The sequence below is a fragment of the Hemibagrus wyckioides genome, linkage group LG15, assembly GCF_019097595.1.
Source record: "Hemibagrus wyckioides isolate EC202008001 linkage group LG15, SWU_Hwy_1.0, whole genome shotgun sequence".
Classification (NCBI taxonomy): domain Eukaryota; kingdom Metazoa; phylum Chordata; class Actinopteri; order Siluriformes; family Bagridae; genus Hemibagrus; species Hemibagrus wyckioides.
Genome location: NC_080724.1, coordinates 10,133,860 through 10,154,982, shown reverse-complemented (window position 1 = coordinate 10,154,982; position 21,123 = coordinate 10,133,860). Strand labels below are relative to the sequence as shown.

Genomic DNA, 21,123 nt, shown 5'->3' with positions numbered 1-21,123 from the left:
ATATTCAGCTCACATTAAAATGTTACATATGTACATGATACATCAAATCATATATATATATATATATATATATATAAATTCATAGAAACACTCTATATGCTATTATACTTCATTGTGTTTCTGGATGTACTGTGCGTGTGTGATTCGTTCACATTTCTTGAAGGCCCCTTCCAGAAAATTTGCCTCATGCTGTTGCTATTCCTTGTGGTTGTGGTAAATTTTCTTAAGGGTTTAAGAATAGTTTGCATTCCCCGCTAAGAACATGCATTTGCTGTGCAAACAAAACCCCAAGCAAACTGAGCAGCTCAGAGGCTAAAGCGATCAGAGAGACGACTTGCTGATCTGTGCTGTTTGTGCTGAGACTTTTCTAACACGTTTATTCGCTTATTATCTCTAGAGTCTTAATCTACATTACATGATTAATACTCTGTAAAAGTGACTGTAAAAGTATTAAGTTTTGTGAATTTGATCCTGTTGGTGCCTTACATTATGTAAATTATGATATCAAGCATCCGATTTATTGAAACCAGAGTCACAGAGAGATTTATTCAGCTTTCATTAATGTCCTTTCCTTCAACTTTCACGTCTTATCAATACAAATAACTAAAATAAAATGAAAGAATAGTGAATGCTACATTTCAGTGTAAGGAAATATCTAGAACATATCAACAAGCAAATCTAATAGCATTAGCTATATGCTTTGTTGATTTTTATTGGTTGTTTTGTTTGTTTTGCACATGAACTCATTAGGTTTGTGTCACGTATTTCCATTATTCCTCAAACTCTAAAAATAGGTCTATAAAATATCTCAGGAAGATGTTTTGATTCAGGGGTGGAGCAAACACATCTGTGGAGCTCATGATGTATTGTATTTCAAATAAAAATGAATTCCTCCAATACAAAAATTATGTTAAAGTATTGCTGTTTTAACATTATCTTCAGTAACAGGATATCTTGAAACTCTTTGCTTTAAAAGACTTTTCTCAAGTTCTTTGATCGCCCTCCTCGGCTGCCATTGCTTCAGATTCGCATACTATTTGAAACTATTCTAGGCAACCTCGATCCAGCAAATTCAGGTTTTCATAGGTGGTTTTAAATTAATCTAGTTTATTTTAGTCCGGGAAACCGTCCTTATAATAATGCTAGAGTATACGACATCCATAAAACAAAACATTTTACGAAATAGCTCATTGGAAAACAAATGGCGCGTGCGGAATGATAATCAATTTAACAGATTCCCGTAAGGAGAAAACGAGGCGGTACCAAAAGAAAGAAGAAAAAAAAAACAAAATAAAAGGCTTCTAAAACATATTCATAAATATAACCTGTTGCGTGACCATTAGGAAGAAACTACTCTTAGATGAACACATTACTGACCTTTACCAAAATATAGACCAGAAGAAAAGCATGTGAGGTTTATGCATGTGCGCGCGCCTGTTTTGATAGTACTTTTTTTAATAGAAGTTAACAAGCAATCGTTTTCCATTAAATCTATGCCAAATAAATTATGTACATATTTAACTAAAAACAAATTCTTGTACTATACATTAACACACATAAGTGTCAGCGAGTTAGCTACCTTTTCTCAATCCTCAGCTATAATGAATGAAGTTTTCTGAATTATCCACAGAGAATAGTGAAAGGGGCGGGGCACAGCCAGGTGGGCGGGGCGTCTGACTGAGAACTGGAGTTGCAATCAGCCTTTATGTTTTATGTAAATGATAACGTTCGTTGATTAGGAAAACACTAGTTTATAATTTATAGACGTATCTGACCTCTATTGACCTCAATACACCAAGATTTTACAATGAAAATTCTACTGTGACACAGTACTGCAAAGGTTTAATAGTGCACGAGGCCCTTGTCTGTGCATTATTTGGAGAGAGAGAGAGAGAGAGAGGAGGGGCGAGCATGCAAGGCGAGTTATGTGCACGCGAAGCTTCTTGCACATGACAAAGGTAGATATACTGTATCTTTGTTAAAATATTTGTTTTGTAGTGAAACAGCAGTATTATGAATGCCAGCATGTAAAGAAGAAGAAAAAGAAAAGGACAAGAGGAACCACTGTGATCTGGAGGGGAAGTGTGAATTATTTTTGGTCCTAAAGAGCAAAGAGGGAAGAGGAAATAGAAGGATCTTCAGTTGTCCGAGTTACTGATTCACTTTTTTAAGAAATTCAGCCAGGCCACATCTCAGGAATGGAAAAAAGTGGTAAGAATTCTTATTTCAAAGATAATTTTTCACAACTCAAAATGTGATTATATATGTGAATGTGATTTTATATATATGAAATGTGATTTGGATGATAGTCTGGGATCAGTTCTGGAAAACAGGCAAATAAATAAAAACAAAATTGTTTTTCACACACACACACAAATTTGGAAATATTTTTATTGAAGCAGCTTTCTAATCTCATAAGACATAATCAGTTCAGTTTGTCATCAGATATGCTCTTGTCACTGACAGAGCATGGCTCATACAACTGAAAGAGATTTATTGAGAAAGAAACAGGAAGGAAAAGATGTTTGTTCACTAATTCACGCTTTGCTTTCTAGAAATCAACACGTCCACAGAGACTCCATATGAATTATTCTATGAGTCGATTTATTCGTATTATGATGCATTTCCATGTGTCAGTGGATATGAGGCTGGACATAAACACATTGCAGTTTCCATAATCCTCAGCGCAGTGATCCTGATCAGTCTCATTGGGAACCTCCTGGTGGTTGTGATCAGTGTATTCTACATGAATCTTAAATCGCTGACCAACATCTTCATACTCAACTTGGCTCTGTCAGATTTGCTTTTTACTGCCGGACTGCCTTTCTGGGTGAGTGAATATGCATGGGGTGCGACTTTTGGAGATGCAGGGTGTAAAGTTGTCATCTTTCTTTTAGCTACTGGATTTTACAGCAGTGTCATGTTCTTGGTGTTGATGAGTTTTCAGCGCTACATGGCCGTCCTGCACCCTCTTTTAGGTTGGATAAAAGGACATGGCTTCACACTCGTTCCTATCATCGCATGGGTAGTGAGCGTCTCTGCAGCATTGCCAGCTACAGTGCACAGCACAGCAATGTCTGACCCGGAAGGCCTTGTTTTTTACTGTATGTACAGCAGCCTAACTGCGTTTGTTGCCATTTCATATGAAGAGATCATCACTTTTGTTTGCATCTTATTGCTCATGGCTTTTTGCTACATCAGGATTTTGCAAACCATCTTCAAGTCGCCAACAAACCAGAACTGCAAACACTCCCGAGTTACTGGACTTTCTTTCTTTCTGGTGGTTACATTCTTTATTTTTTGGGCTCCTTCTAACATAGTGAACTTTCTTCAGCTCTTGTATTACCACAATATCATGTTTATCACACATTGTGAAATCTTGCGCCTCGAATATGCCAGTTATATCTGTCAACCTGTTGCGATCACCCGATGCTGCCTCAATCCAGTGATCTATCTGATATTTGGTGTAAAGTTCCGGAAGACAGTGCGAGAGGTTTTTCAAAGGCGAACTGCTTTAAACGCTGCACAAATGAGGATGGTCGAATGTCATTCTGACAGTTTCTAATAATTTGAATTATTAAGTCACAGAGCTAGACGTAAATCAAACAGGTGTGTATCTATATCGTTTTTCCCTCTTCAGATGTGAGAAAAGTATCTGCTTAACAACAGAGAACTGCTTTCACGTCCACGTCCAGACCACAGAGTTCTTCTGAAAGTTTTTTCAAACCTGCTAGTAGACTATAACAAAATCAATGTTATGATGTAGTTATTAAAACCTCAAACATCAATCATTACTCTTAGCCTTTTACTTTAGACAGTTAGAAACTACATTTAGCTTCATGATTATTTGTAAAATCAATCCCAGAGTGGAAAAGTTAAAAATTAAAACAAATAAATAAAAACATTATTGTGTAATACAAGTGTTTATTAAGTGAATGTTAATAAATAGTTACTGGCTCCTGCAGTGTATTGGTGAAATTTCTTTCCTTCTTTTTTTTCTTTGGTAAAATATGATTTATCTCATGATATTTTTATACCTTTTTTAAACATACAAAGTATAGTTTCATATATTTTTCAAAGTAGAACAATATGTTATGTAAGACTGTAGCTATATACAGGAGCAAATGTAGGTAATGCTTCTTATTATGAAATGATATTAAATCATATGCAAGAGCATTAGCCTTGTTTTTTCACTCTATTGTTTATTGTAATCTTTTTTTTTTAATAAAAGCTTTTCTTAGTCTACTTCCAGATCATTTTGCTTCTTTTTATCAATTTACTTGTTCAGAGTGTGTCATCTCGATCATGTGTGTGTGTGTGTGTTATAGACCATTTCAGGTATGTAAACCATAACGAACGTGTTGCAATGCTACTGTGCATGTCTGGGAAGCATTTCCGGTGGTTGTGTGGCTGGTCAGTCTGTATATCTATGAAATAATAAATGACATTAACTGTATGCCAGCAAAATAATGATGTGCCTTTATTACCTATTGCAAACGTTATTATTTTATGTTCTGAAATGTCTCTGAAGGTTGGGTAAAGTTGCCATATTGTTGTGAACAGTGTGTGTGAGACAGTTTAAATGCTCCATCTGTAAAATATGAGACTGTGGTCACGAATAAACAAGAAGATGCACGCAATTCATAACGCATGAACGTGTGTTGCTGCTTTTACTGATAAATATTTCCTTATGCGGTTTTCATGGATAGTCACATACATATATATATATATATATATATATATATATATATATATATATATATATATATTTACATGCTATACAGATGAGACTGCTTGGGGGAGATGAGAATGATGAATGTAAATGAAGAAAGAGAATGCTGGATAAAGATGACAAAAGGATGAACGTACAGAGTTTAGAAACTCCACTGAACTAAATCTAAGCGCTCTTTCTGTGCTGTTATGACGAGGTCTCTGTTCTAGCTGGTCCAGATGCCAGGTGTTCTACTTTGTCTACATATTATAGTGGACCTAACTAGAGGAACTAGATATAGATTCACCATGAATAGATATACATTAGATACACTCATCATTTTGTACTATCCAGTGTTACTGGAATTTATTCTAACCCCAAAATGTGTTTTCAGAGACGTAGAACCAAATACAAGAAGTGTTAACAGGAATCTTTGGTAGTCTAAGGGGAACTCCAACGCTGTGCCCATGCTACAAGTACTCAGTACTACTAAACATCTATCTATCTATCTATCTATCTATCTATCTATCTATCTATCTATCTATCTATCTATCTATCTATCTATCTATCTATCTATCTATCTATCTATCTATCTATCTATCTATCTATCTATCTATCTATCTATCTATCTATCTATCTATCTATCTATCTATCTATCTATCTATCTATCTATCTATCTATCTATCTATCTATCTATCTATCTATCTGAGCCATGCCCTTAACCCTCAGGTGCTTAGTATAAAATGAGATTATGTAAGTCGCTCTGGATAAGGGCGTCTGCAAAATGCCAGAAATGTAAATGCTTTCAGCAGGAGATTACTCCAAAAGGGTTTCAGGCATCACCTGTCATGGCAGAGAACATGATTTAAAACACATTCTGAGGAAAAACAACCATGGCAACAAGATAAAAAGACAATAAATGTTAGTTTTGCTATTTTATAAACCTCATTCATTTAAATTCTGTAAAAGTATTTAAAAGTATTCTGATTATTTGCTTATAACATGTCCATCAACAAAGTGTCTTATTTCTGGTTTTGCCCCAAATCACTGGAAGTTTTTGCAAGGTCTTCTTCCTCTCGTCTTCTTCCTCTCAGTCTGCATCCTGACGGGACAACTTGGTCACCATGGGCACCTCGATCACTTCCTCGAAGGTCTCCATGAAGGCATTGTTTTCTCGAAGGGCCTCGGTGCTCATGCTGATTAAAGAGATAAAGCATATAAATAAAGCATATAAAGACGTGCATATAAATTTCATGAAATTAAATACATCTGTAATCAAAGAGGACACACAAGACTGGACCTGATAAAATACTGGTATCAAATCTACTGGAACACTTGCAGTGGCGCGTTATTAACACATGAGGGCAGCACAGAGATACAAATTCCATTATAGCTGATTTTTTTTTTATTTCCTCCTGTCCTGATGAGTGAAGTGGAGCTGTAGTGACAGTACTGCTCATGTCCAGAAGAGGGCAGTGTGTGTAAACTGAGGTCAGGGTTAGTGTGTCCGTTGCTGTCACTGTGCTGTGTGGCATGAGGGATCTGTGGAGCAGAGACGGTGATTGACGGGATCCCAGGCATCACATTCACTGAGAGAGAGAGAGAGAGAGAGAGAGAGAGAAATTTATTTATATATATATATATATATATATATATATATATATATATATATATATATATATATATATATGTGTGTGTGTGTGTGTGTGTGTGTGTGTGTATATAAACACTTTTTAATCAGAGTAAAGCATCAAGTCAATAATTTTGCAATGTGATGCTGCTGATGCAGCTGGTCAAGCAAATGTTAATGCTTTTTTTCTGTTTGATGTAATTGTAAAGCTTATTTATTCTGATACAACTAGACTTATATAGATAGAGATATTTAGAAATATTTAGTTTAGAAATATTTTTTCTGATAAAAACCTATCAACTCTGGGCTAAAAATCAGGGCTAAAATCGTGCAGTGTGAACTCGGCATAAGATGACCATAAAAGGATCTGCTGCTAACATCTTGGTGCCAGATACCACAGCACACCTTCAGTGATCTAGTGGAGTCCATGCCTCGACGGGTCAGGGCTGTTTTCACAGCAAAAGGTGGACCAACACAATATTAGGCAGGTGGTCATAATGTTATGCCTGATGTGTGTGTGTACGCGTGTGTTTGTAGACCATTTCAACGGCTATCTTTTAACGCATCTCTGTGTTACCGGTATTCATTTGACAAGTATTCACAGGAAATGGTATCACAACCACAAAACCCTTCACTGATAACTGTGCCTGGTTCAGTTCGGTCTGATGGTCTGTGAAAGGAAATGCAACTCTGTGCCCATCGTATAGATTCTTGGAAGAACTAAAAAAAGAAGCTTTAGTACATTCGACTTCATTCAGTAAAGCAAGTCATCACTCAGGAAAGAAAAATAGGTAAGAATTCTAATTTCAGCTATATATGTTTTTCCACCATTAACAGCACAGCTAATTAACAGACTCGAATGATTATTTGTCTCTGACTCAGTACTGATCACATCTTCTATCAGTTTCTTATTGAAGAAATTTTTTTTTAAAACGTTTGTAAGATTAAACAAAGCCATTCATTTGAAATATTTTTCTTTATACCACACACAGTCTTGAAGGTGTTAAACTTTCTATATCTGCTGCTCTGACAGTAATTCTGCCTGTAACTTATATTAATGCACTTGTTAGAATGCACTGATTATAATAATGTGTTCATTATAATAATACATCCTGTCCACCCAATCTAAAACTGCTAATACACTGCTAAAAAGATTGTTTTGGTTGAAAAGTATGATTTTACATTACAAAGATGGTTAATAGGATTATGTTTTCTGTAAGATGTTTATCTTTCATGGAAAGAATCATTAATTTGTACAGAAGCGTTTTTTAACTTACGCGTTCCAGAAAACAGCACACTGATGGAGATACCTCATAAAGATGTCTATCTTAACTTTGTGTGTTCAATTAATTCTTCATTGTTTTATGATAGACTGGACAACATTGAAATCATGGCTGAAGAGAGAATCATTACAATGATGATAATCCTCAGCACTGTGATCCTGATCAGTCTGGTTGGGAACCTCCTGGTTGTTGGGATCAGTGTATTCTATATAAGACTTCAATCACTGACCGTCATCTTCATACTCAACTTGGCTCTGTCAGACCTGCTGTCCACTGTTGGACTGATTTTCTCTTTCTGTGAAAACATCTGGAATTTGCCTTTTGGAGACGCAGCATGCAGAGTTGCCAGCTTTTTTCACTCCACTGGATTTTACAGCAGCATCATCTTCCTGGCACTGATGAGCTTTCAGCATTACATGGCCATCGTGGATCCTCTGTCAGTCTGGAAGAAAGGACGTGGCTTCACAACCATTCTTATCTGTGTGTGGGTGCTGAGCTTCTTGGCAGCATTGCCAGCTATAGAGCAAAGTGTAGCACTAGACATCTGCATGTACAACAGCAGCACAGCTGTATTAGTTGCTATTACTTATAGAGAGAACATTGTTTTTGTGTGCGCCTTTTTGTTTAACGGTTTTTGCTACATCAGGATCCTGCAAACCATCCTCAAGTCCCCAACAAACCAGAATCAGAGACACAGAACTACTGGACTTACCTTCCTTCTGGTGGCTTCGTTCTTTATTTGTTGGGCTCCTTATAACATAATGAAATTTCTGTACACCTTAATTTATTATCAGATCTGGTCTTTGAACTTAGACCATTTCTTTAATGCCTACTACATCTGCCGTCTTCTGGCTTTTAGCCACTGCTGCCTCAATCCAGTGATCTATGGTTTATCTGATCTAAAATTTCATGAGACAGAGAGGGAGATTTTGCAAAGACGAGCTACTTTCAATTCTGCAGGAATAGAAACTCAAGAACATCTTTCCAGCAGTTCCTAATAATTTGAATAAGTCCCAGAGCAGTGTGTAAATTATAATTGATTGTGACCTATAATTTCTCAGAGATGACTTCAGAGATACCAGCACTTCTAACTAGATTATCTTGTACCGCTGAAGCTATCGCTAGACTGCACACAGTAGCAACAAGAAAACAAAAAACAAACCAAATATTATGCCATGGCTAATACACAATAATAAGCAGCTCAGTTGAATATTCTATTGCCAGATCATTTTACTTCTTTGTAGAAATGTGCTTGAAATGAGAAGATTTGCATTGTATCATCTCAATTATTTACTGTAATGTGTCACTGTAGAAAAATAAAGAACTTTTTCAAACAAAATTATTTATGAGAATGAGGAATTTGGACAAAGAAAGAGAAGGCTGGATTAAGAGGACAAAAAGATGAATGTACAGAGTTTAGAAACTCCAGCAAATTAAAACTAAGCATCTTTCTATGACCGGGTTATGATGAGGTCTCTGTTCTAGCTGGTCCAGATGCCAAATTCAATTCAAATTCAAATTCAAATTTTATTTGTCACATACATCTACATACACAGTACGACATGCAGTGAAATGTTTTTTCACAACTGCCCGGCATGTAAACATTTATAAAAAGTATTTGAGAAAGAGATCCATAAAAAATAAAGATAAAAGTAAAACTAGAGTATCTTGAAAGTATAAAGATAGAAAATAGAAAATAAAGTAAATAAAATATAATATAGATTAAAAAAAAGAATATAAAAATATAGGTGTAAATAAAAATATAATATAAATAAAAAATAAAATATGAAAATAGGTGTAAAAATATGAAAATATAGGTGTAAGAATATGAAAATATAGGTGCAGGTAGATAAACTAAATAAAGATAGATAATCTACCTGAACCTATATTTTCATATTCTTACACCTATATTTTCATATTTTTACACCTATTTTCATATATATATATATATATATATATATATATATATATATATATTATATATATATAAATAGATAGATAGATATATACTGACAAAGTGGTATACACACATATATGCACATAAATGCAGACATGAACGTGAAGGGATGTGTGTGTGTATGGCATATATTGAGGTGATCCAGTGTTTATCATTAATGTGTCCATGTGCTGGAATAATTGTATAAAGTGACTTGTGCCAGTCCAGTGTCAAAGTGTCAGTTTGTGCAAATGTGCGAGATTGTGCAAAGTGATGAAAAGTGATGAAAAACAGCAGAGAGAGTCCCCGTATCCATATCAGGTTCTAGGTGTTTCCTGGTTCAGACTCCGAATGGCCTGCGGGAAGAAGCTCCTCCTCATTCTCTCTGTGTTTGCCTTCATGGAGCGGAAGCGCTTCCCTGAACGCAACAGAGAAAAGAGTCCATTGTTGGGATGGCTGAGGTCCTTCACAATCTTCCTGGCTCTGATCCAGCACCGCTTGCTGTAGATGTCCTGTAGGTCAGGGAGCACGGTGTGGATGGTACGTTCAGCTGAACGCACCACTCTCTGGAGGGCTTGCCTGTCCTGCATGGTGCTGTTCCCGAACCAGGAAGTGATGCTACCCGTCAGGAAGTTTAAAGTCCCAAAAGCGTCTCAGGTGGTATAGACACTGCCAGGCCTTCTTCACCAGGGTGTTGGTATGACAGGACCAAGTCAAGTCCTGCATGATGTGAACACCTAGGTACCGGAAACTGTCCACTCTCTCCACTGGCGTTCCGCTGATCGTGGTCGGTTGGTATGACCGCTCCTGCTTTGTACTGAAATCCACTATTAACTCCTTAGTCTTGCTGATGTTCAGGAGTAGGTTGTTCACCTGGCACCAGCTCTCCAGGTTTTTAATCTCCCGTAGGTAGGCTGTCTCATCGTTGTTTGAGATCAGGCCCAACACAACAGTGTCATCAGCAAACTTAATGATGGTGGTGGAGTTGGAAGTGGCCACACAGTCATAAGTGTACAGTGAGTACAGCAGGGGGCTCAGAACACAACCTTGAGGAGCTCCAGTGCTGAGGGTGATGGAGGATGAGGTGTTGCCCATCTGTACGGCTTGTGGTCTGTCCATCAGGAAGTTGGAAATCCACTGGCACAGGGGTGTGCTGAGACCTAGGACCTCCAACTTAGAGGTAAGTGTGGTAGGAATTATGGTGTTGAACACTAAACTGTAGTCCATAAACAGCATTTTTACATAATTCCCTTTTCTGCAGTCCAGGTGGCTTGTTGTTGTGTGAAGGAGGTGTGAAATGGCCTCCTCAGTGGAGTGGTTTTGCCTGTATGCAAACTGTAGCGGATCCAGTGTGTCTAGTAGTGATGCAGTGATGAAGTCTCTGACCAGTCTTTCAAAGCACTTCATCACTACTGAAGTCAGGGCTACAGGGCAGTAGTCGTTGAGGCAGGTGGGCTGGGGTTTCTTCGGGACAGGAACAATGGTCGACTGTTTCAGGGAGAGGTTGAAGATCTCGGTGAACACCAGTGCTAGCTGGTCAGCGCACGCTTTCAGAACCCGACTTGTGATGCCATCTGGTCCTGCTGCCTTCCTGGTGTTCACTCTCCTGAATGTCCTCCTCACGTCATGCTCCGAGATGGTGAACGCGTTAACCTCACCGGCTCTCTCAGCGTGCATGCTGTTTGTGCTGCTAGCGCCGCTAGCGTGATTAGCTGCAGCCTCAAAGCTAGCATAAAAAGTGTTTAGCTCGTCTGCCAGAGAAGCGTCCAAATTCCCCATTCTGGAGGATGATGTTTTATAGTCTGTGATGGCCAGGTGAGTTTTCTATCAGATATCCCTTGCGCTCGTCTTTATCAGATACATTAATTTTTTGTACTTTATAATCATATCTGTGTTTACTGTAGACAAATCTAACTTTACAGCAGCTCCACTGAACACATCATACAGTAGTGTTAGCTCTGTGGTTCAGTGTTCCATCACAACAGCATCACAGAGCTAAAGCGAATCTGGAGCAGATCCTCGATCCAGAGCAGTTACACACACTGAGCAAACTGAGACAACACCTCGAAAGATCTAATCCGGCTGTAAAGCGTATGAAGTGTGGTGTGGAGGGTGATCATCAGCCCTTAAAACCCAAACACACATGTCCTGATCTGATAAGGCATAGGGAAGTTACACATAGCAGCATTTCAACTTCATTGTCTTCACTTATTATTTGACTAATTATTAATGTACTGATTGTGTTGCCACGCAGCTGAGAAACTCTGCCCTGAAAGTGTCTTATTCCTCATTTTGCCCGAAATCATTGGGAGTTTTTGCAATGTTTTCCTCCTCTCATCTTCTTCCTCTCTGTCTCCATCCTGACGGGACAACTTGGTCACCATGGGCACCTCGATCACTTACTTGAAGGTCTCCATGCAGGCGTCTTTTTCTCGAAGGGCTTCGGTGTTCGTGACGAAAAAAAGATGAAGCACAGCTTTACGTGCATATAAATTTCATGAAATGAAATACATCTATAATCAAAGAGGATGCAAAAGACTGGACCTAATATAATAGTGGTACAGCACAGAAATACAAATTCCATTATATCTAACTTTATTTCCTACTATCCTTAGGAGTGAAATGGAGCTGTAGCGGCAGTACTCATGTCCAGAAGAGGGCAGTGTGTGTAAGCTGAGGTCAGATTTAGTGTGTCCGTTGCTGTCACTGTGCTGTGTAGCATGAGGGATCTGTGGAGCAGAGACGGTGATTGACGGGATCCCAGGCATCACATTCACTGAGAGAGAGAGAGAGAGATACACTGCTCAAAAACTACTATTTTATCAGAGTATTACTATTACTATTTAATCACAGTATAGCATCAAGTCAGTTAAACTCCTGGGATATTCATCTGGTCAGTTAAGTAGCAGAGGGAGTTGTTAATCAGTTTCAGCTGCTTTGGTGTTAATGAAATGATTTTACAGGTGGAGGCCACTGACATTTTTCCCTACTCTTATCTTTTCTTTTCTTTTACTCTTATCTTTTCTGACTGTTTTTCACTAGTTTTGCATTTGGCTAGGGTCAGTGTCACTACTGGCAGCATGAGGTGATACACTACAGAGGCTGCACAGGAAGTCCAACTCCTCCAGGATGGCACATCAATACATGCCATTGCCAGAAGGTTTGTTGTGTCTCTCAGCACAGTCTCAAGAGCATGAAGGAGATTCCAGGAGACAGGCAGTTACTCTAGGAGAGCTGGAGAGGGCCATAAAAGGTCCTTAACCCATCAGCAGGACCGGGATCTGCTCCTTTGTGCAAGGAGGAACAGGATGAGCACTGCCAGAGCCTTACAAAATGACCTCATGGTATAAATGTCTCTGACCAAACAATCAGAAACAGACTTCATGAGGGTAGCATGAGGGCCCAACGTCCTCTAGTGGGCCCTGTGCTCACTGCCTGGCACCATGGAGCTTGATTGGCATTTGCCATTAAACACCAGGTCCGCCACTGACGCCCTGTGGTTCCCACAGATGAGAGCAGGTTCACCCTGAGCACATGTGACAGATGTGAAAGGGCCTGGAAAGCTGTGGGGAACGTTATGCTGCCTGTAACATCGTTCAGCATGACTGATTTGGTGGTGGGTCTGTGATAGTCTGGGGAGGCATATCCATGGAGGGACGCACAGACCTCTGCAGGCTAGACAATGGCACCCTGACTGCCATTAGGTATCAGGATGAAATCCTTGGACCCATTGTCAGACCTTACAATGGTGCAGTGGGTCCTGGGATCCTCCTTGGGCAACAACATCATGTGGCGAGAGTATGCAGGCTGGATGGAGGATGAAGGAATTGATACTGTTGAATGGCCCCCACGCTCGCCTTAAGTAAATCCAATAGAACACCTCTGAAACATTATGTTTCAGTTCATCTGACACCGCCAGGGAACCCATCCTAATATGGGTCACACTAGACAGTAAATAATGTAAATGTTGATAATGTCCTTTCTGCAGCAGCAACTAGGAGCTCTTGAGGAACTAATAGGTCAGTGTAGTTTCTGAGTTCATTACTGGCACTAATTCCTTCATGCTGAAAGCTGACAGATGCAACAGCAGTTCAGGGACAGTGTGATAGTCTCCAAGTGGTTCTATCCCTAGCAGTCACAGTCTATCCCTGGGTCACAGGTTATCCATGCCGATCTATCCACAGCAGCAGTGAGCACCACCAAGCGACGAGACTCTAAACAGGGATAGAGCATCTGGATGGATCAGGCAGGTCCGGAAAGAAGAAGTGGTCACACTGGGAACTCAGAACACTGGGAGCTCGGCAGTGGGACGTATAGCTCAACAGAGAAAAAAAGAGCGAGAGAGAGAGAAAAATATTAGGTAAGCTTGTGATCATGTGATGTTTAAAGACAATGTAGATTATATGCAAAGTGTAGGCAGGGACTCCAGCAAGACTAGCTATGACAGCATAACTAAAATGGAGAGGCAGATGGTGACAGACATAAAGGCTTCCCGGGACATAAAGCATCCCACCACTTTACAGTCAGCAAACCTGAGTGACTTGTGAAGGTGGTAAGATGACAGCATCCAAACATGCATTTTGTGTATACAGTAATACCTCGCAGAGCCACGTCTCACGATTCGCGACTTCACTGATCCACGAAATTTTAATTGGAGCCTAACTAATCTGCATCTGTGAATTTTTTGCAGATCCACAAAATTCTTGCAAAATCCTGCAAAAGTGTTTATGGCTAATTTTGTGGCCATTTATACATTTTCATGCTTTTTAATGCAAAATTATTAAGAAAATATTAGTTTATTAATTTAGTAATATAAATATAAAAGTAAAATCAGCAAAATATCAATATAAATAAAATATAAATGTTATTTTAATGATATTGAATGTCGCAGATATAAAGTACGGAAAGTACAGCCATTACGACACACTATTGGAAGGGTTGGAAGTAGCCAATCACAGAGCATTAACCTCGTCATTCGTGATGGGTCCTGGAAAGTAACCTCGCAGATGTGTGATAATGTCATTTGATTTTCGCACATATTTACATGAATTCATATGAGAGCTGCTCACATTTATGTGTTTCTTTCAGTTAGACATCCAAATTATTAAAATCAATACAGGTGACAGGTGTTTCTCAGCTGTCAGTACTCTTTGGTCCAGGCTGTCTGGGCTCTATTTTAAGCATGGGCTTGGCTGGGGGATGGAGACTCCTGAAGTTAGGTGGTATCATAATGTGTGTGGTGGCTCTCCATGCACTGACTCCAGCCTCAGTCCACTCCTTGTGAAGCTGCCTCATGTCCTTGAATTTTCTTTGCTTGACAATCTTCTCAAGGCTACGGTCATCCCTGTTGCTTGTGCACCTTTTCCTACCACACTTTGCCCTTCCAGTCAACTTTCCATGAATATGCTTTGATATAGCAGTCTGTGAACAGCCAGCCCTTTCAGCAATGATCTTCTGTGGCTTACCATCCTTATGGAGGGTGTCAATGAGTGTCTTCTGGACAACCGTCAAGTCAGCAGTCTTCCATATGATTGTGGTAGTGTGTACTGTACCGAGGTCGCTGCTACTGTATTTTTGCACATTACGTGTTGTCAGGCATATATATATATATATATATATATATATATATATATATATACATATATATATATATACATATATATATATATAACATACACTATATTGCCAAAAGTATTCGCTCACCCATCCAAATAATCAGAATCAGGTGTTCCAATCACTTCCATGGCCACAGGTGTATAAAATCCAGCACCTAGGCATGCAGACTGTTTTTACAAACATTTGTGAAAGAATGGGTCGCTCTCAGGAGCTCAGTGAATTCCAGCGTGGAACTGTGATAGGATGCCACCTGTGCAACAAATCCAGTCGTGAAATTTCCTCGCTCCTAAATATTCCACAGTCAACTGTCAGCTGTATTATAAGAACGTGGAAGTGTTTGGGAACAACAGCAACTCAGCCACGAAGTGGTAGGCCACGTAAACTGACGGAGCGGGGTCAGCGGATGCTGAGACGCATAGTGCGAAGAGGTCGCCAACTTTCTGCAGACTCAATCGCTACAGACCTCCAAACTTCATGTGGCCTTCAGATTAGCTCAAGAACAGTGCTCAGAGAGCTTCATGGAATGGGTTTCCATGGCCGAGCAGCTGCATCCAAGCTATACATCACCAAGGTGCAATGCAAAGCGTCGGATGCAGTGGTGTAAAGCACGCCACCACTGGACTCTAGAGCAGTGGAGACGCGTTCTCTGGAGTGACGAATCGCGCTTCTCCATCTGGCAATCTGATGGACTGACTGACTGCATTGTGCCAAGTGTAAAGTTTGGTGGAGGGGGGATTATGGTGTGGGGTTGTTTTTCAGGAGCTGGGCTTGGCCCCTTAGTTCCAGTGAAAGGAACTCTGAATGCTTCAGCATACCAAGACATTTTGGACAATTCCATGCTCCCAACTTTGTGGGAACAGTTTGGAGCTGGCCCCTTCCTCTTCCAACATGACTGTGCACCAGTGCACAAAGCAAGGTCCATAAAGACATGGATGACAGAGTCTGGTGTGGATGAACTTGACTGGCCTGCACAGAGTCCTGACCTCAACCCGATAGAACACCTTTGGGATGAATTAGAGCGGAGACTGAGAGCCAGGCCTTCTCGTCCAACATCAGTGTGTGACCTCACAAATGCACTTCTGGAAGAATGGTCAAAAATTCCCATAAACACACTCCTAAACCTTGTGGACAGCCTTCCCAGAAGAGTTGAAGCTGTTATAGCTGCAAAGGGTGGACCGACGTCATATTGAACCCTATGGATTAGGAATGGGATGTCACTTAAGTTCATATGCGAGTCAAGGCAGGTGAGCGAATACTTTTGGCAATATAGTGTATATATATGTTACAATCATATATGTTATTAGTACCTGGTTTTTCTTCTGTTTCTCACACTACATCATTTCATTTCATTTTTATTTCATTTCATTTTACATTTCATTGCACATGTTCTTTTTCTTTTTCGGTGCTAAGTGTCCTGTTTTTTGTGTTGTCTTTTTGTACGTATTGTTTTTGCACTGTCTTGTCTTTGCACTGTTTGCACCTAGTTGCACACTCTGCACTTTATGTGGCTAGGACAAAAACTTTGGTCCTAGCTCTGTGTTGTCTTTTGTATTTGATCTTTATGTTGTATGTTTATGTAGCACCAGGTCCTGGAGAAACATTGTACTGCGTCAGCTGTATGTGGTTGAAATGACAATAAAGCTAAATCTAAAAATTGATTCGCTTGAAGTGGAAATGAAACATTCTTATTTTTTGAGATATGCTTTTTCAGTGTTTTTGAGCTGTAGGCCACAATTATCAAAAATAAAATAAAAAATATATACACGTCTGGAATATATACACGTTTCATTTTCTGAATTAACTTGCAAAAAATATTTAACTCGTCTATGATATTCAAATTGTTTTATATATATATATATATATATATATATATATATATATATATATATATATATGTCTGTATGTATATGTATACCATTTCGACGGCTATCGTTTAACACATCTTTGTGTTACCAGTATGCATTTGACAAGTATTCACAGGAAATGGTAACACAACCACAAAACCTTTCACTGATAACTGTGTCTGTTTCAGTTTGGTCTGATGGTCTGTGAAAGGAAATGCAACACTGCCCACAGTACAGATTATTGGTACAACTAAAAAGAAAGAAGCTTCTGAGCTTCTGTACATTCAACATCAATCAGTAAACCAAGTCATCACTCAGGAAAGAAAAATAGGTAAGAATTCTCATTTCAGCTATATGTTTTTCCACCATTAACAGGACAGCTAATTAACAGACTTAAATGATTAATTGTCTCTGACTCAGTGATCAAGTCTTCTATCAGTTTCTTATTAAAGAATAAAAATTAAAAAGTTTGTAAGATTAAATGAAGCCATTCTTTTAATATGCTGTTCTTTATACCACACACAGTCTTGAAGGTGTTAAAAAGGTGTTTCTATAACAGAAGCTCTGACAGTAATTCAACTTATACTAATGCACTTGGTAGAATGCACTAATTATGATAATGTGCTCATTTTAATAATATGTCCACGCCTCATAATCTAAACCTCAAAGTAAACTCACTGTTTTAGTTGAAAAGTATAATTTAATGTAAAGAAATGTTTAATAGTATTATGTTTTTGGTAAGATGTTTATCATTCATGGACGGACTCTAGAGTAATTTGTACAGAAGAATTCTTTTTTATTTCCTGCAAAACATTGTGTGTTTTTTTTAACTTATCCATTTACACTTTCTAGAAAACAGCACACTGATGGAGATTCCTCATAAAGATGTCTATTTTCCCTGTGTATTCACTTAATAATTTATTGTTTTATGATAGACTGAACAGCATCGAATTCAAGGTTGAAGACAGAATCATTACAATGATGATAATCCTCAGCACTGTGATCTTGATCAGTCTGGTTGGGAACCTCCTGGTTGTTCTGGTCAGTGTATTCTATATAAGGCTTCGATCACTGACCGTCATCTTCATACTCAACATGGCTCTGTCGGACCTGCTGTCCACTTTCGGACTGATGTTCTATTCATTTGGAAACATCTGGAATTTGCCTATTGGAGATGCAGCATGCAAAGTTGCCAGGTTCTTTCACTGCACTGGATTTTACAGCAGCATCATCTTTCTGACTCTGATGAGCTTTCAGCATTACATGGCCATTGTGGATCCTCTGTCAGTATGGAAGAAAGGACGTGGCTTCACAATCATTCTAATCTGTGTATGGGTTCTGAGTGTCTTGGCAGCATTGCCAGCTATGGTGCACAGTGCATCACAAGCCTGCATGTACAGCACAGCTGTATCAGTTGCTATTACTTATAGAGAGAACATTGTTTTTGTGTGTGTCTTTTTGTTCATGGGTTTTTGCTACATCAGAATCCTGCAAACCATCCTCAAGTCCCCAACAAACCAGAACCAGAGGCTCAGAACTACTGGACTTGCTTTCTTTCTGGTGGCTTTGTTCTTTATTTGTTGGGCTCCTTATAACATAATGAAATTTCTGTACACCTTAATTTATTATCAGATCTGGTCTTTGAACTTAGACCGTTTCTTTTATGCCTACTACATCTGCCGTCTTCTGGCTTTTAGCCGCTGCTGCCTCAATCCAGTGATCTATGGTTTATGCGATGTAATATTCCATAAGACAGAGAGAGAGATTTTACAAAGACAAGCTACTTTCAATTCTGCAGAAATGGAAACTCAAGAACATAATTCTGACAGTTTCTATTAATTTGAATAATAAGTCCCAGAGCTGTGTGCAAATAATGATTGTTTGTGATCTGTAACTTCAGTCTAGAGATGACTTCAGAGATACCAGCACTTCTAACTAGATGATTATCGTGTATCGCTGAAGTCGTCTCTAGATTGCACACAGTAACAATAAGAAAACAAAAAATATAAAAATATATTTTGCCATGGCTAATACTTAATAATAAGCAGCTCAGTTAAATATTCTACTGCCAGATCATTTTACTTCTTTTTACAAAGTACAGTACTCAGAATGAGAAGTTGTTCACAGTGTTTGTGTGCGTGTGTCTGTGAGTGTGTGTGTGTATGTTATATAAACTATTTCAAGTATATAAACTACTACTACAGACATGCCAGTGTGCATGTCTGGGCCTGATGCATTTTCATTTGGCTTGAACCGAACGATTAAGATATTTTCAAAAACTCAAAATAAATGATTAATTGGAATTACCGGACCCTCTAAATAAGACTTTTCAGTCAAAGCTTAAACTGTTTATCTTAAGTAATGTATACAGATGTGTATCATTATCTGATCAGTACTGAGTGTGTCTAAACGAGTGAAGACAAAAAGCTTATCGCTGTCTGGATGCTTATAACTATATTCTAAGCGGAAAAGTTGGGAACATCTGCTTGTACAGTGCGGATGACATGTTTGTTGTCTGTGGTCAAGTCGGTGCAAGTCAAACGGTGTCAAAATCTCCACATGGTTCATCTCTATGGTGACTGGGGAGGATCTTAGTGGACATTACACTTGCATGGCTGGTCAGCCTGTACATCTATGAAATAATAAATGACTAACTGTATACCAGCTAAAATAATTATGTGCCTTTATTACCTATTGCAAATGTTATTATTTTATGTTCTGAAATGTCTCTGAAGGTTGGGTAAAGTTGCCATATTGTTGTGAACAGTGTGTGTGAGAGACGGTTTAAATGCTTCATCTGTAAAATATGAGACTGTGTGGTCACGAATAAACAAGAAGATGCACGCAATTCATAATGCATGAACGTGTTTTGCTGCTTTTAGATATTAGTATACCTGTAAATAAAAGTAAAAGTAGATTTTAGACTGGTCCAGTGGCTGACACTGACTTTTCCAAACCAGTCAGACAAAGAGCAGTTCAGAGAAAGGAGCTCATCACCTCTCTCTCTCTCTCTCTCTCTCTCTCTCTCTCCATATATATATATATATATATATATATATATATATATATATATATATATATATATATATATGAGTTAATATAATGTAAGTTTCATACTAATGACAAAAATATCGTTGCATTTGTTCCAACATTTCATAATTGAAATTTTTCAGTATAAATGCACTCATACATTGCTAGTTGGTCTCCTTTCGATGTTTTGAATGTGAGCAATAACTAACCAGAAACTTTCAAGGACCAAAGAGCGATATATTTGCGTTACTGAAATTCATTTGACCAGTATTCACAGGAAATGGTATCACAACCACAAAACCCTTCACTGATAACTGTGTCTGGTTCAGTTTGGTCTGATGGTCTGTGAAAGGAAATGCAATTCTGTGCATCACACGCCTGCATGTTTAGCAGCACATTGAACATTGTTTTTGTGTGTGCCTTATTGGTAATGGGTTTTTGCTACATTCGGATCCTGCAAAACATCCTCAAGTCCCCAACAAACCAGAAACAGAGACACGGAACTACTGGACTTGCCTTTCTGATGGCGCTGTTCTTTATTTGTTGGGCGCCTTATAACAATGATATTTCAATACACTTTTATCTCTCATCAGATCTGGGCCCGTATTCACAAAGCTTCTTAAACCTAAAAGTTGCTCCTAGTGACGAAATTCTAAGAAATATTCTTCAAACACTGAACGATTGTGAGTTAATTAAATGCTACAGATTGGATCACGATGGGATAATGTTTGTGGTCGAACTTATTAGAGATGCGCTCACATCTCCCACCCAACGTAGTAATGCCATAACACCAGAAATGAAAGTGATTACAACAGTGAGGTATTTCTCAACTGGAAAAATACAACAGTGCAGTAGTGATGACTTGTGTCTGTCACAAACTTCCATCAGCAGACTGATCACACAAACTACTGAAGCGCTTTCACAGCCTCATATGACGTTCACACTGCAGGCTCACAACATGGCATTCATGGACATAGCGGGGTTCCCCGGTGTTGTTGGTGTAATTGATAGGATGCACATCTGCATAATCGCACCATCGGAAGACGTTTTTGTCAACAGAAAGAGGTACCACA

General features: G+C 38.7%; 3 protein-coding genes across 3 annotated transcripts; all 3 read left to right on the top strand.

The window, feature by feature from the left end:
• Positions 1-1,746: 1,746 nt before the first annotated feature.
• On the top strand, positions 1,747-3,753 carry LOC131366092 (chemokine XC receptor 1-like). Its single transcript, XM_058410265.1, has 2 exons — positions 1,747-2,211; positions 2,556-3,753. Exons 1-2 carry the CDS (start codon positions 2,199-2,201, stop codon positions 3,563-3,565), a joined length of 1,023 nt encoding a protein of 340 aa, XP_058266248.1. The 5' UTR covers positions 1,747-2,198; the 3' UTR covers positions 3,566-3,753.
• A 3,978-nt stretch (positions 3,754-7,731) lies between these two features.
• On the top strand, positions 7,732-8,622 carry LOC131365855 (chemokine XC receptor 1-like). Its single transcript, XM_058409745.1, has one exon. The coding sequence runs from the start codon at positions 7,732-7,734 to the stop codon at positions 8,620-8,622; it is 891 nt and encodes a 296-aa protein (XP_058265728.1).
• A 9,379-nt stretch (positions 8,623-18,001) lies between these two features.
• On the top strand, positions 18,002-18,859 carry LOC131365852 (chemokine XC receptor 1-like). Its single transcript, XM_058409738.1, has one exon. The coding sequence runs from the start codon at positions 18,002-18,004 to the stop codon at positions 18,857-18,859; it is 858 nt and encodes a 285-aa protein (XP_058265721.1).
• The last annotated feature ends 2,264 nt before the right edge of the window (positions 18,860-21,123 follow it).

Excerpts from the sequence above, each read along its gene's own strand:
- LOC131365855 (XM_058409745.1), top strand. The coding sequence starts at position 7,732 with ATGGCTGAAGAGAGAATCATTACAATGATGATAATCCTCAGCACTGTG.
- LOC131365852 (XM_058409738.1), top strand. The coding sequence starts at position 18,002 with ATGATAATCCTCAGCACTGTGATCTTGATCAGTCTGGTTGGGAACCTC.